Source organism: Oncorhynchus mykiss, chromosome 18 (assembly GCF_057628025.1).
Source record: "Oncorhynchus mykiss isolate SJ-2025 chromosome 18, ASM5762802v1, whole genome shotgun sequence".
Lineage (NCBI taxonomy): Eukaryota > Metazoa > Chordata > Actinopteri > Salmoniformes > Salmonidae > Oncorhynchus > Oncorhynchus mykiss.
Genome location: NC_143039.1, coordinates 12,095,239 through 12,109,070, shown reverse-complemented (window position 1 = coordinate 12,109,070; position 13,832 = coordinate 12,095,239). Strand labels below are relative to the sequence as shown.

At 40.5% G+C, this 13,832-nt stretch overlaps 1 protein-coding gene across 3 annotated transcripts; it reads right to left on the bottom strand.

Moving 5' to 3' along the window:
* Window positions 1-244: 244 nt before the first annotated feature.
* On the bottom strand, window positions 245-12,634 carry LOC118948154 (uncharacterized). Of its 3 annotated transcripts, none has more exons than XM_090207033.1 (3): window positions 12,510-12,634; window positions 11,209-11,457; window positions 245-4,076 (listed from the first exon to the last, which is right to left on the bottom strand). In XM_090207033.1, exons 2-3 carry the CDS (start codon window positions 11,309-11,311, stop codon window positions 2,173-2,175), a joined length of 2,007 nt encoding a protein of 668 aa, XP_090063159.1. In that variant the 5' UTR covers window positions 11,312-11,457; window positions 12,510-12,634; the 3' UTR covers window positions 245-2,172. The 3 variants fall into 3 exon arrangements, with proteins under 3 accessions (XP_090063159.1, XP_090063158.1, XP_090063160.1); XM_090207032.1 differs by lacking the exon at window positions 12,510-12,634 and adding an exon at window positions 11,901-12,114; XM_090207034.1 differs by lacking the exon at window positions 12,510-12,634 and adding an exon at window positions 11,810-12,029.
* Between the last annotated feature and the right edge of the window lie 1,198 nt (window positions 12,635-13,832).

Genomic DNA, 13,832 nt, shown 5'->3' with positions numbered 1-13,832 from the left:
GTGGACATTCCTGCAGTCATCATGAGAATTGCACATTCCCTGAACTTGAGACATCTGTGATATTGTGTTGTGTGGCCTTTTATTGTCCCCCAGCACAAGGTGCACCTGTGTAATGACCATGCTGTTTTATCAGCATCTTGATATGCCACACCTGTCAGGTGGATGGATTATCTTGACAAAGGCTGAAATGCTCACTAACAGTATATATAAACAAAGTTGTGCACAACATTTGAGAAACATTAGCTTTTTGTGCTGGATCTTTTTATTTCAGCTCATGAAACCAACACTTTACATGTTTAGTTTATATTGGAGGTCCAATGTAATGTAACCTAACATAGATTAGGGCCTCATTTATTTCAATTGACTGATTTCCTTATACAAACTGTAAATCTTTGAAATTGTTACGTTTAGATTGTTGTTTAGTACAATACGACTTGAAGGACGTATCGTATGTTAAGAATTACAATTTGTATGTTATTTTACGCATTGCTATTCATACAATATGTTACGAACTTGTAATATGTATGATATGTTACGAATTCCAATTTGTTGCTGCTGACGTTAGCTTGGTTAGGGGTGAGGAGTTTAAGATAGAGTTAAATGGGTTTAGGAGAAAGGGTAGCTAACATGCTAAGTAATAGCTAAAAAGTAGTAGCCAAGTTGGTAATTAGCTAAAATGCTAAAGTCCTCCGTGATGAGATTCAAACACTCAACCTTTGGCATGACGTTTGAGTTTACACGCCCACCCTTCCACAGAGCAGGAGTAAGGCTTCTCTCCTACGTGTAAACGTTGGTGTGTTTTTAAGCTGCCCAGTTGAAACTCTCCCTACAGACAGAGTCAGGCCAGGCTGAGAGGGAAGCAGTACCACCCAGTCAATTGGCAGACTAGTGTTTGTTTTCAAAATGAGAAGAATAACAGAGGGTATTCAACACCAAGTGCAAATCTTTACAGTAGAAGCCAACAAAACACACCAAAACTGACAAGGTGCACACTGATTGGTAGAGTAAAGAGAGGCTAACATTCTATAACGCTCCCTTTCCTCTGCACAGTTCTCTCACAGTGAGAACCAATAGGATTACAGTGTTCTACAGTGTTCTATGCTTTCTTCATTTGATCAAATTACAACTTCTTTTATGAGATGAGAATTAAGTGATGGAGTGACTTTATTCTTAGCTGGTCAGAGAACCGATGAGGCTTTTCTCCTTAACCTCACTAGGTTAGGGGTCACTATTTTCACCTCCGGATTAAAAGCGTTCCCAAAGTAAACTGCCTGCTACTCAGGACCAGAAGCTAGGAAATGCATACAATTAGTAGAATTGGAAAGACAACACTCCAAAGTTTCTAAAACTTAAAAATATTGTCTGTGAGTATAACATAACTGAAAAGGCAGGCAAAAACATGAGGAAAATCCATCCAGGAAGTGTCATTATTTTGAAATGGCTGTTTTTCCAATGAAAGCCTATCCACCATTTAAAGGGATAGGACCCAGATTCCGTTCCCTATGGCTAACACTAGATGTGAACAGTCTTTAGACATTGTTTCAGGCTTGTATTCTGAAAAATGAGGGAGAATGACCACATTGAGTCAGTGGATAGTGGGATGTCCCCAGAGCTGGGTCCTGCAGAGCGCACCTTTCTTGTTTTTCTTTTATATTGACGACGCTGTTGCCAGTTTAAATATTATCGATTATTTAGGCTAAAAACAACCTGAGGATTGATTATAAACATCGTTTTACATGTTTCTACAAACTTTACGGATACTATTTGGAATTTTCGCCTGCCTCGTGACCGCATTTGAGCCATTGGATTACAGAACAAAATGTGCCAACAAAATGGAGGTTTCAAGATATAAAGAGGGACTTTATTGAACAAAATTAACATTTATTGTGTAACTGGGAGTGTTGTGAGTGCAACCATATGAAGATCATCATATTTCTGACTTTCGTGACTAGTCTTCTTGGCTGGTAACTGTATGTAATGTTTTGTGTGCTGAGCGCCGTCCTCAGATAATCACATGGTTTGCTTTCGCCTTAAAGACTTTTTGAAATCTGACATGGCGGCTAGAATAACAACAAGTTAAGCTTTATTTTATTTTTATTTTAATTGGTCACTCTGCAATTTCACCAGATGTTGACCAGGTGGGACGCAACCGTCCCAGGTACCCACATGAAGTTAATGTATACGTTGGTGTGTTTTTAAGTTGCCCTGGTGAGAGAAACTCTTCCCACAGTCAGAGCAGACGTAAGGCTTCTCTCCTGTGTGTGTTCTCTGATGTACTTTTAGCTCATTTGATGTTTTAAAACATTTTCCACAGTCAGAGCAGGAATAAGGCTTCGCTCCTGTGTGTATACGTTGGTGTGTTTTTAAGGTGCCCAGCTGAGAGAAACTCGCCCCACAGTCAGAGCAGAAGAAAGGCTTCTCTCCTGTGTGTGTTCTCTGATGAACCTTTAGCTCATTTGATGTTTTAAAACGTTTTCCACAGTCAGAGCAGGAATAAGGCTTCTCTCCTGTGTGTGTTCTCTGATGAGCTTTTAGATGAGATGATATTGTGAAGCATTTTCCACAGTCAGAGCAGACGTAAGGCTTCTCTCCTGTGTGTGTTCTCTGATGAGCTTTTAGATGAGATGATATTGTGAAGCATTTTCCACAGTCAGAGCAGGAATAAGGCTTCTCTCCTGTGTGTGTTATCTGATGAGCTTTTAGATGAGATGATATTGTGAAGCATTTTCCACAGTCAGAGCAGACGTAAGGCTTCTCTCCTGTGTGTGTCCTCTGATGAACTTTTATCTCATATAATGTTTTAAAACATTTTCCACAGTCAGAGCAGGAATAAGGCTTCACTCCTGTGTGTATACGTTGGTGTGTTTTTAAGTTGCCCAGCTGAGAGAAACTCGCCCCACAGTCAGAGCAGAAGAAAGGCTTCACTCCTGTGTGTATACGTTGGTGTGTTTTTAAGGTGCCCAGCTGAGAGAAACTCGCCCCACAGTCAGAGCAGAAGAAAGGCTTCTCTCCTGTGTGTGTTCTCTGGTGAACCTTTAAATGACCTAATGTTTTGAAGCATTTTCCACAGTCAGAGCAGACGTAAGGCGTCTCTCCTGTGTGTGTTCTCTGGTGAACCTTTATATGACCTAATGTTTTGAAGCATTTTCCACAGTCAGAGCAGACGTAAGGCGTCTCTCCTGTGTGTGTTCTCTGGTGAACCTTTATATGACCTAATGTTTTGAAGCATTTTCCACAGTCAGAGCAGACGTAAGGCTTCTCTCCTGTGTGTGTTCTCTGATGAACCTTTAAATGACCTAATGTTTTGAAGCATTTTCCACAGTCAGAGCAGACGTAAGGCTTCTCTCCTGTGTGTGTTCTCTGATGAACTTTTAGCTCATTTGATGTTTTAAATTTTTTTCCACAGTCAGAGCAGGAATAAGGCTTCGCTCCTGTGTGTATACGTTGGTGTGTTTTTAAGTTGCTATGGTGAGAGAAACTCTTCCCACAGTCAGAGCAGAAGTAAGGCTTCTCTCCTGTGTGTGTTCTCTGGTGAACTTTTAGCTCATTTGATGTTTTACATTTTTTTCCACAGTCAGAGCAGGAATAAGGCTTCGCTCCTGTGTGTATACGTTGGTGTGTTTTTAAGTTGCACAGCTGAGAGAAACTCGCCCCACAGTCAGAGCAGACGTAAGGCTTCGCTCCTGCGTGTGTTCTCTGATGAACTTTTAGATGAGTTGATGTTTTGAAGCATTTTCCACAGTCAGAGCAGGAATAAGGCTTCTCTTCTGTGTGTGTTCTCTGATGAACTTTTAGATGAGTTGATATTGTGAAGCATTTTCCACAGTCAGAGCAGGAATAAGGCTTCTCTCCTGTGTGTGTTCTCTGGTGAACTTTTAGATGAGTTGATGTTTTAAAACATTTTCCACAGTCAGAGCAGACGTAAGGCTTCGCTCCTGTGTGTATTTTTAGGTGTATTTTTAGCTTTGATAGAAATGGGAAAATCTCTTCACAATGTGGGCAGTGATGAGACCTCTTAGCTCTCTGATCTTCCTGCTGTTGCTCTCTGGATGTGGAGAATGTCTCAACATGGTATCCTGTGTGAACATCAGAAAAAACAGTCAGTTGGTGTGATATACATGTTAATCAAATGTATTTTATGAAGCCCTTTTTACATCAGTAGTTGTCACAAAATGCTTAACCTGTCTGGTTCAAATCCCATAATTAAAATTATTTTACACCATTTTAAAGATAAACTTCTTATAAATCCAGCCACAGTGTTCAATTTCAAATAGGCTTTACGGCGAAAGCACACCAAACGATTATGTTAGGTCAGCACCTAGTCACAGAAAACCATACAGTCATTTTCCAGCCAAGGAGAGGTCTCATAAAAGTCAGAAGTAGCGATTAAATTAATCACTAACCTTTGATGATCTTCATCAGATGGCACTCACAGGACTTCATGTTACACAATAAATGTGTGTTTTGTTCGATAAAGTTAATCTTTATGTCCAAAAACCCCATTTGAAATTGGTGTGTTGTGTTCAGAAATGCATTGTCTCAAACAAACATCCGGTGAAAGTAAAGAGAGCCACATCAGAAATACTCATCATAAACATTGATAAAAGATACAAGTGTTAAACATACGAATACAGATAAACTTCCCCTTAATGCAACCGCTGTGTCAGATTTCAAAAAGGCTTTACGGCGAAAGCACACTCTGCGATTATGTTAGGTCAGCGACTAGACACAGAAACCCATACAGCCATTTTCCAACCAAGGAGAGCTTCACAAAAGTCAGAAATAGCATTAAAATTAATCACTTACCTTTGATGATCTTCATCTGGTGGCACTCCCAGGTCTCCATGTTAGACAACAAATGTTTGTTTTCTTCGATAAAGTTCATCTTTATGTCCAAATACCTCCGTTTTGTTGGTGCGTTTAGTTCAGAAATCCAAAGGCACAAAGCGCACTCTCGAAAAGTCATAAAGTACAATAAAAGATGGTAGAAACATGTCAAACGATGTTTAAAATCAATCTTCAGGTTGCTTTTGTCATAAATAATCAATAATATTTCAACCGGACAAAAGCTTCGTCAAGAAATGCGCGCTCTCGATCATGTGTCTGGCTCATATGGATGGAAATTTCCACTGTCATCTCATTGAAAGCGGTGTATCTCCCTCATTTTTCAGAGTAAAAGCCTGAAACAATGCCTAAAGACTGGTCACATGTTGAGGAAGACAGATTTCCACTGGGTCCTAAGTCTTTGTATGGTGGATAGGCTTTCAATGGAAAAACAGCCTTTCAAAATAATAGTACTTCCTGGTTGGATTTTCCTCTGACTTTCACCTGCCATATCAGTTCTGTCATACTCAGACATTATTTTAACAGTGTTTTCTATCCAAATCGACTAATTATATGCATATCCTAGCTTATGGGCCCAAGTAGCAGGCAGTTTAATTTGGGCACGCTTTTCATCCAAAATTCCAAATGCTGCCCCCTACCCCAGTGAAGTTAACTTCTTTGGGGTAGGGGGCAGTATTGGGTAGCTTGGATGAAAAACGTGCCCAAATTAAGCTGCCTGCTACTCAGCCGAAAAAGCTAGAATATGCATATAAATAGAACATTTGGATAGAAAACAATCTGAAGTTTCTAAAACTGTTTGAATGATGTCTGTGAGTATAACAGAACTCATTTGGCAGGCAAAATCCTGAGAAAAATCCTACCAGGAAGTGGGAAATCTGAGGTTTGTAGTTATTCAACTCAGCTCCTATTGAAGATACCGTGTGATGTTAGTTATTTTTAACTTCCCAAGGCTTCCACTAGATGTCAACAGTATTTAGAACCTGTTTTGAGGATTCTACTCTAAAGGAGGGGCTCATAAGGGCTCTATGAGTGAGTGGTCTGGCAGAGTGCCACAGCCTTGGTCTGGCGCGCTCACGTGAAAGGTAGCTACGTTCCACTTCATTTGTACAGACAAAGGAATTGTCCGGTTGGAACATTAATGAAGATTTATGTTAAAAACGCCCTAAAGATTGATTCTAAACATCGTTTGACATGTTGCTATGGACTGTAACGGAACTTTTTTTGACTTTTCGTCTGAAACTAGTGAACGCGCTTGGTGAGTTTAGATTGTGTACTGAACGCGCCAACAAAAGGAGCTATTTTGAAATAAATTATGTACATTATCGAACAGAACAAGCACTTATTGTGGACCTGGGATTCCTGGGAGTGCATTCTGATGAAGATCATCAAAGGTAAGTGAATATTTATCATGTTATTCTGACATCTCTCGACTCCAACATGGCGGACATTTGTTTGGCTTGATTTTGTTGTCTGAGCGCCGTACTCAGATTATGCTTTTTTGGTAAAGTTTTTTTGAAATCGGACACAGCGGTTGCATTAAGGAGAAGTGTATCTATAATTCCGTGCATAATTCTTGTATTTTCATCAACATTTATTATGAGCATTTCTGTAATTGATGTGGCTTTCTGCAAAAATCACCGGATGTTGTGGAACTACTGAACGTAAAGCTCCTATGTAAACTCAGATCCACTCTTTGGTTGGAAAATGGCTGAATGCTTTCTGTGACTTGGCGCTGACCTAACACTGTGGTTGGATTAACGAGAATTTTTATCTTTAAAATGGTGTAAAATACTTGTATGTTTGAGGAATATTAATTATGGGATTTCTGTTGTTTTGAATTTGGCGCCCTGCAGTTTCACTGGCAGTTGAAAGGTGGGACGCTCGCGTGCCAAACGGTCCCAGAGAGGTTAACAGAAACCCAGCCTAAAATCCCCAAAGAGCAAGCAATGCAGATGTAGAAGCACAGTGGCCACAAAAAAACTCCCTAGAAAGCAGGAACCTAGGAAGAAACCGAGAGAGGAACCAGGCTCAGAGTTGTGACCAGTGCTCTTCTGGCCATACCGGGTGACAGGTAGCCTAGTGGTTAGAGCAACCGAAAGGTTGCAAGATCGAATCCCCGAGCTGACAAGGTAAAAATCTGTCGTTCTGCCCCTGAACAAGGTAGTTAACCCAATGTTCCTAGGCCATCATTGAAAATAAGAATTTGTTCTTAACTGACTTGCCTATGTCCAAACGCTAGCAGGACACCTACGACAACATCCGGTGAAATTGCAGAGCGCGAAATTCAAAATACAAAAATCGGAATATTAAACATTCATGAAAATAGAAGTGTCTTACATAATTTAAAAGCTTCTTGTTAATCCAACTGCGTTGTCAGATTTGAAAAAGGCTTTACGGAGAAAGCATACCATGCGATTATCTGAGGACAGCTCCCCACGTCAAAATACTTTTTCAACCAGCACAGGCGTCACAAAATCACAGACAGCAATTAAATAAATCACTTACCTTTGAAGATCTTCCTCTGATTGCAATCCCAAGGGTCCCAGCTACACAATGAATGGTTGTTTTGTTCGATAATATCCTTCATTATATCCCAAAAGTATCCGTTTAGATGGCGCGCTTGATTCAGTAGGTCACTCGTTCAACATGCACACAAACGAATCTTAAAGGTTACCGGTAAAGATCGTCCAAAAAAGTCAAACGAAGTTTCCAATTAATCCTCAGGTATTCTAATATGTAAATAAACAATAATATTTAAGACGGAGAATAGTGTGTTCAATAGCAAAGATAAATAACGAAGAGCGCACTCTCGTTGATGCGTGCAACATGACTATTTTTCTAATGGGGGACATCTTGGAAAAACTACAAATACTCATTTTTCAAAAAACAAGCATGAAACCCTTTCTACAGACTGTTGACATCTAGTGGAAGCCAAAGGAACTGCAATCTGGGTCCTATCAATTTGAATATCCCATAGGCAAGCATCTGTGACCTCAAGAAATAAAAATTCTGGATGGATTTTCCTCAAGGTTTTCGCCTGTCATATCAGGTCTGTTATACCCACAGACATTATTTTAACAGTTTTAGGAACTTCAGTGTGCTTTCTATCCAATGCGATCAAGTATATGCATATCCTAGCTTCTGGGCAGTTTACTTTGGGCACGTCAGTCATCGGAAATTCCGGACAATAACCAGAATGCTAAGAAAGTTAAAAAAAAATATATTTTTTAAATACACTACCATTAGTGGTGAAATAAATGAATAAATTCTAAAGTTACAAATGTCCATGTTTTTGAAAGAATAGCACATTTTTGTCCAATCAAATAATGTCAAAGTGATCAGAAATACAGTGTAAACATTGTTAATGTTGTAAATGACTATTGTAGCTGGAAACGGCTGAAGATCTCGTACAACGCTGTGTACTACTCTCTTCACAGAACAATGCAAACAGTCTCTAACCAGAATAGTGTCTAGAAGGCCAGCATCCCGGAGTCGCCTCTTCACTGTTGACATTGAGATTGGTGTTTTGCGGGTACTATTTAATGAAGCTGCCAGTTGAGGACTTGTGAGGCGTCTGTTTCTCTAGACACTCTAAAATACTTGTCCTCTTGCCCAGTTGTGCACCGGGGCCTCCCACTCCTCTTTCTATTCTGGTTGAAGCCAGTTTGCGCTGTTCTGTGAAGGGAGTAGTACACAGCGTTGTACGAGATCTTCAGTTTCTTGGGATCCCCAGTTTCTTTCTCACATGGAAGGCTCTTCCAAATTTCAGAAGTTTCAGAAGAAAGGTCTTTGGTTCTGGCCATTTTGAGCCTGTAATCGAACCGACAAATGACCCAGATACTCAGCTAGTCTAAAGATGGACCGTTTTATTGCTTCACTAATCAGCACCACAGTTTTCAGCTGTGCTAACATAATTGCAAAAGGTTTTGTAATGATTAATTAGCCTTTTAAAATGATAAGCTTGGATTCGCTAACACAACATGACATTGGAACACAGGAGTGATGGTTGCTGATAATGGGCCTCTGTACACCTATGTAGATATTCCATATCTATCTGTTTCCAGCTACAATAGTCATTCTGTGCAGCGCAAAATGAGACGTAGGCCTATCCTCAACCAATCATATTTCTCAAATCCTTTTCAGGGTAAATTCCAGCCGAACATGGAGAGGACAGTAATGCATAACTACACTGAAAAAATATATAAATGTAAAGTGTTGGTCCCATGTTTCATGAGCTGAAAAAAAAAATCTGAAATGTTCCAACACACACTAAAAGCTTATTTCTCTCAAATTGTGTGCAGAAATATGTTTACATCCCTGTTAGTGAACATTTTCCCCTTTACCAAGATAATCCATCCACCTGACAGGTGTGGCATATCAAGAAACTGATTAAAGGGCATAGTCATTACACAGTTGCACCTTGTGCTGGTGTAACAGTATGACTTTAGTCCGTCCCCTCGCCCATACCCGGGCTCGAACCAGGGACCCTCTGCACACAGACAACAGTCACCCATGAAGACATCGTTACCCATCGCTCCACAAAAGCCGCGGCCCTTGCAGAGCAAGGGGAACCACTACTTCAAGGTCTCAAAGCGAGTGACGTCACCGATTGAAACGCTATTAGCACGCACCACCACTAACTAGCTAGCCATTTCACATCGGTTACACTGGGGACAATAAAAGGCCACACAACACAATGTCACAGATGTCTCAAGTTTTGAGGGAGCGTGCAATTGTCATGCTGACTGCAGGAATGTCCACCAGAGCTGTTGCCAGAGAATTGAATGTTAATTTCTCTACCATAAGCTGCCTCCAATGTCCTATTAGAGTATTTGGCAGTACATCCAACCGGCCTCACAATCGTAGACCCCGTGTAACAACGTCAGCCCAGGACCTGAGGTGGGTCTGGCTGCCAAGTGGGTGGGCCTATGCCTTCCAAGGCCCACCCATGGCTGCACCCCTGCCCAGTCATGTGAAATCTACAGGTTAGGGCCTAATTCATTTCAATTGACTGATGCCCTTATTATGTATATATAAAAACAGCCAAACATGTTCTCTCGTTTCTGCATCACCAAATGTTGTGAGGCAAAAGAATTGTGCTTCTTACCCTAACGGTTCTCTCACTGTCACCCAAAAGCAAATTAAATTTAGGGCCAGGCTTCATTTTGGGCCTACTTTTTCTCATGGTTGCTATGCTTAGACCGAGCGAGCTACAGTCAAGCGGGGCATCTCGTTGAACTCGGCACGGCTTTGAGATTATGGAAATGCCAATGCAGGCACTCTGTCTTTAAACACCTCACTTTGTCACTCCATCCTTGCTGTGTGTGTGTGTGTGTGTGTATGTGCATGTGAGAGGTTTTTCTTTGACATCTGTTGGGAGAAATGACTGATTTACAGTTCATGAGGGTTACCTAGTAACACATGTGAAGTTTTGAAAATATCTGATCTTTTTAACCCTCCGAAACAGCACCTATGACACCATTTTAAAGGCACAGGAAGCTGAACGTGAACACATATCCTCTTTGGGGTAGGCTCTTACAGAATCCTGAGTTTAAAGTCTTTATGTTAAGAATTGACTGATTTACACAGGGTTGAACGCAATCATCTTCACATTTGCAGGTTATGTACATCAAAACACCTTTTTGGTGAATTTAACCACTTTCGGTAGTTCCAGGAATCTTAGAATCAACACAGGTAGACCTCATAGTGCGATGCGCCGCCACAATGGTGTTTGTTTAGTAAAGTCAGATCAATGTCTTGGACGATCACCTAATGATAAATTAGTAGTCCACATCACCAAATATTATAGCATAACATTACTGTTACAACAAAAAACAAATTTCTTACGAGATTTTAGGATGGTTTGCTGAATCGTCCCAAACTCAACATCGCGCAATTAGGCAGAATGTGCTTTGATGAAAACAAAATACAGGAATTCAAAATAATTCAACACCATCTGCTCTAATTTGCTCACCAAACAGTAATCCAAGAAGATTTAAATGCATATTCCCATGAAACTGATTGAAATCAAACGATTGGCATGCAGACGCAGCTTGGTCTTTTCACTGGTAAAACGTGAAGAATTATCATTCAATATTGACAGTGATGAAGCCATGGCCTTTTTTGAAATGAGGTATGCCTAACTTAGTGATTGAGGGTATTAAATATTTTCAACGTTCTTGAGACAATGTGTGGGGAAAGGCAGGCGTGACAAGTTTAAATTGTTTTTGCTTCGATGGGAAGTCTTGAGTTGTTCAGGGATGTGTGATGTCAGAATTACAGAATTCAACCTAGCAATAGACTGGTCATAACTTATGGAGGTCTAATACATGAATATAACTTATAGATAGAAAAAGCTCTTACCATGACTAACAGTTGTCCTAATCTTCTCCTCCACTTCTTCATCTTTAATGTTGACATTCAGCTCCAGTGTTTGACTGCAGTCTTCCAGCTTCACTGATGCCATCTCTGGATCCTGCAGAGCAAACTGGGCTCCACTGTCACAATCAGTACCCAGTGACTGTAGGTTTCTACTCAGTGTGGAAGGAGAGAGGCAGGCTGGGTTTGTCCTCACTGTTGATGTTACCGGCTTCAGACTTAATCTGAGTCGGTCTGTAGTAATAAAGACAAACGGACACAAAAGTTATTTTCTTGACAGTTCTGGCACTTTATTCTGTAAAAATATTTTCTTGTTTTTATTGTTCAATTATCTTATTTCAGTAGATAATCCCTGACAATACATTCATTCACATTAGACACAAAGTACACATTTTAAATTGCACAACATAAGTGCACTTTGTCCCATTATGATTTTCCAATTGAAGAATCTTCCCTTGCTGAACCTGACTAGCACAAGATATTAACAATCTACCACTTTCAATGTTTTACTAATCCTTTATTTAACCAGGTAGGATCGTTCAGAACACGTTCTCATTTACACGGCTGCATCCCAGTTTAACTACACCTATTTTTATGGCCTTGGTTAATCAGGGTGTAAATGAGGCCCTGTGGTCTCCTCAAACACCTCCCAACTTTCCACTCTAACACATTATTACTGGCAGACACTTGGTCCTCCATGGAATGAGTTTGACACGTGCTCCGATTCATCCGCATTAATCGACGCCATTCCATGCAGTTGGCCTCTCTCTCCAAATGGTGAAGGATAACTTCAGTTAGCTTCCCTCAATTTTGACACTATCACACAGCCTCATGTCGCCATTTCACCACGAATAAACTCATAGAAAGACGACCGAAATCGTTCCCGCCATTTGACTTGCCTCGTCCGAACCATCCTGATCTCGCGAGCTTTAATTAACGAAACAGTGTATGTAAACTCGCGAGAACAGGATGGTTCGGCCGAGGCTATTTACCAGCTCATAAACATTTTACACAAAACCAAGAACATGTAAAAACGAACTCAAATAAATGGAATCTTTATGAAATGACTTTGACGAAATGATGTACATACACTCAGATAAACCCAAAGTCTAGTTATGTGACTTGTAACATTTTTTTTTAACACGTTCTTCACTCACTCGGTTTGACCCCAAAATAACACATACAATTAAAACCTTTACCAAACGTGATAATACATTGACGGATTTGTTACCTAGCGTGTTATATATTCTCTCGACATTAGAAAGTTTAAACATGCTATTACATACCTACAATGATACATTAGAAACGGACACAACCACTATCGACTTCAAAACACAGTTCTGTCGTTTCGACCCGGAACTTCCTGTTCCCCACTACTATAGCGCAGCAGCGTCATCTTCTTCTCTGGTATAATGACATTTACACAAATATAACGTGTCTGCCGCCACCTACTGTAAGGTTAGTAAACTGTAGAATAAAATACATTTCCTTTGCGGAAAAGGGGAGGGGGGAACAACGACATCAAAACAAAATACAAAAATAGATAAATAACAACATCCCACTCGTTCAGTCACAGTCCGATTCAAATCACATCCCTACACAGTCTCATGGGCCTCGTAGCGAGGAACATCTTCAGTCAGTATTCCCTGCAATCAGTGGTGTAAAGTACTTAAGTACAAACATTTAAGTGCCACATCAGTAGTTTTTGGGGGGTATCTGTACTTTACTTTTGATATATTTTGACAACTTCAACTTTTACTTCACTACATTCCTAAAGAAAATAATGTACTTTCAACTCCATACATTTTCCCTGACACCCAAAAGTACTCGTTAGATTTTGAATGATTAGCAGGACAGGGAAACATTTAATTTTAAATTTGCGCATCCCTACTGCATCTGATCTGTTGGAGTCACTAAACACAAATACTTTATTAGTAAATTATGGATGTGATCTTAAATTCAATCTGGAGTGCCAGAGTGCGCTTGGTCGTTCGTAAATTCAGAGCGTTGTCAGACTGTCAGTTCGTATCGCTCTCGGAGCGTTCAGAGACACACTGGACGCTCTGGCGGAGGAGGAGGGTTGATTCAAGCGTTCTGACCTCACAACGGCAGTCAAGCATCCAAAATAACTGGTTAGCATTGGCTAGCTTGCTAGCTACTTTCAGTACAAATGAGAGAACTCTGGCCGTTTTACTCGCCTTAGCAGAGCTGGTTAGGCTGTGTTCATGTTATCCAGAGAGCATTGGTGACTTTAACTGTGCTACAGGCAACAATTTAATTACGTTTTATTTGCCGACGTTTCCTGACACCGGCCGTACTCACGGCTTGCTAAGCTTTGATCAATTATTCTGTCCTCTGGCACTCAGACCAGAGTGCTCTGAAATCGGAATATATAGCCAGAGCGAATTTAGAAACGCGCCCTGAGTGTTGGAGTGTGCCCCTGACTATCCAAACATTTACATTTCAAGAAAATCTTTTGCTTAATATAATGGCTTTGAAATGATTTATACTTTTACCTTTGATACTTATGTATATGTAACAGTATAACTTTAGACTGTCCCCTCGCCCATACTCGGGCGCGAACTAGGGACCCTCTGCACACATCAACA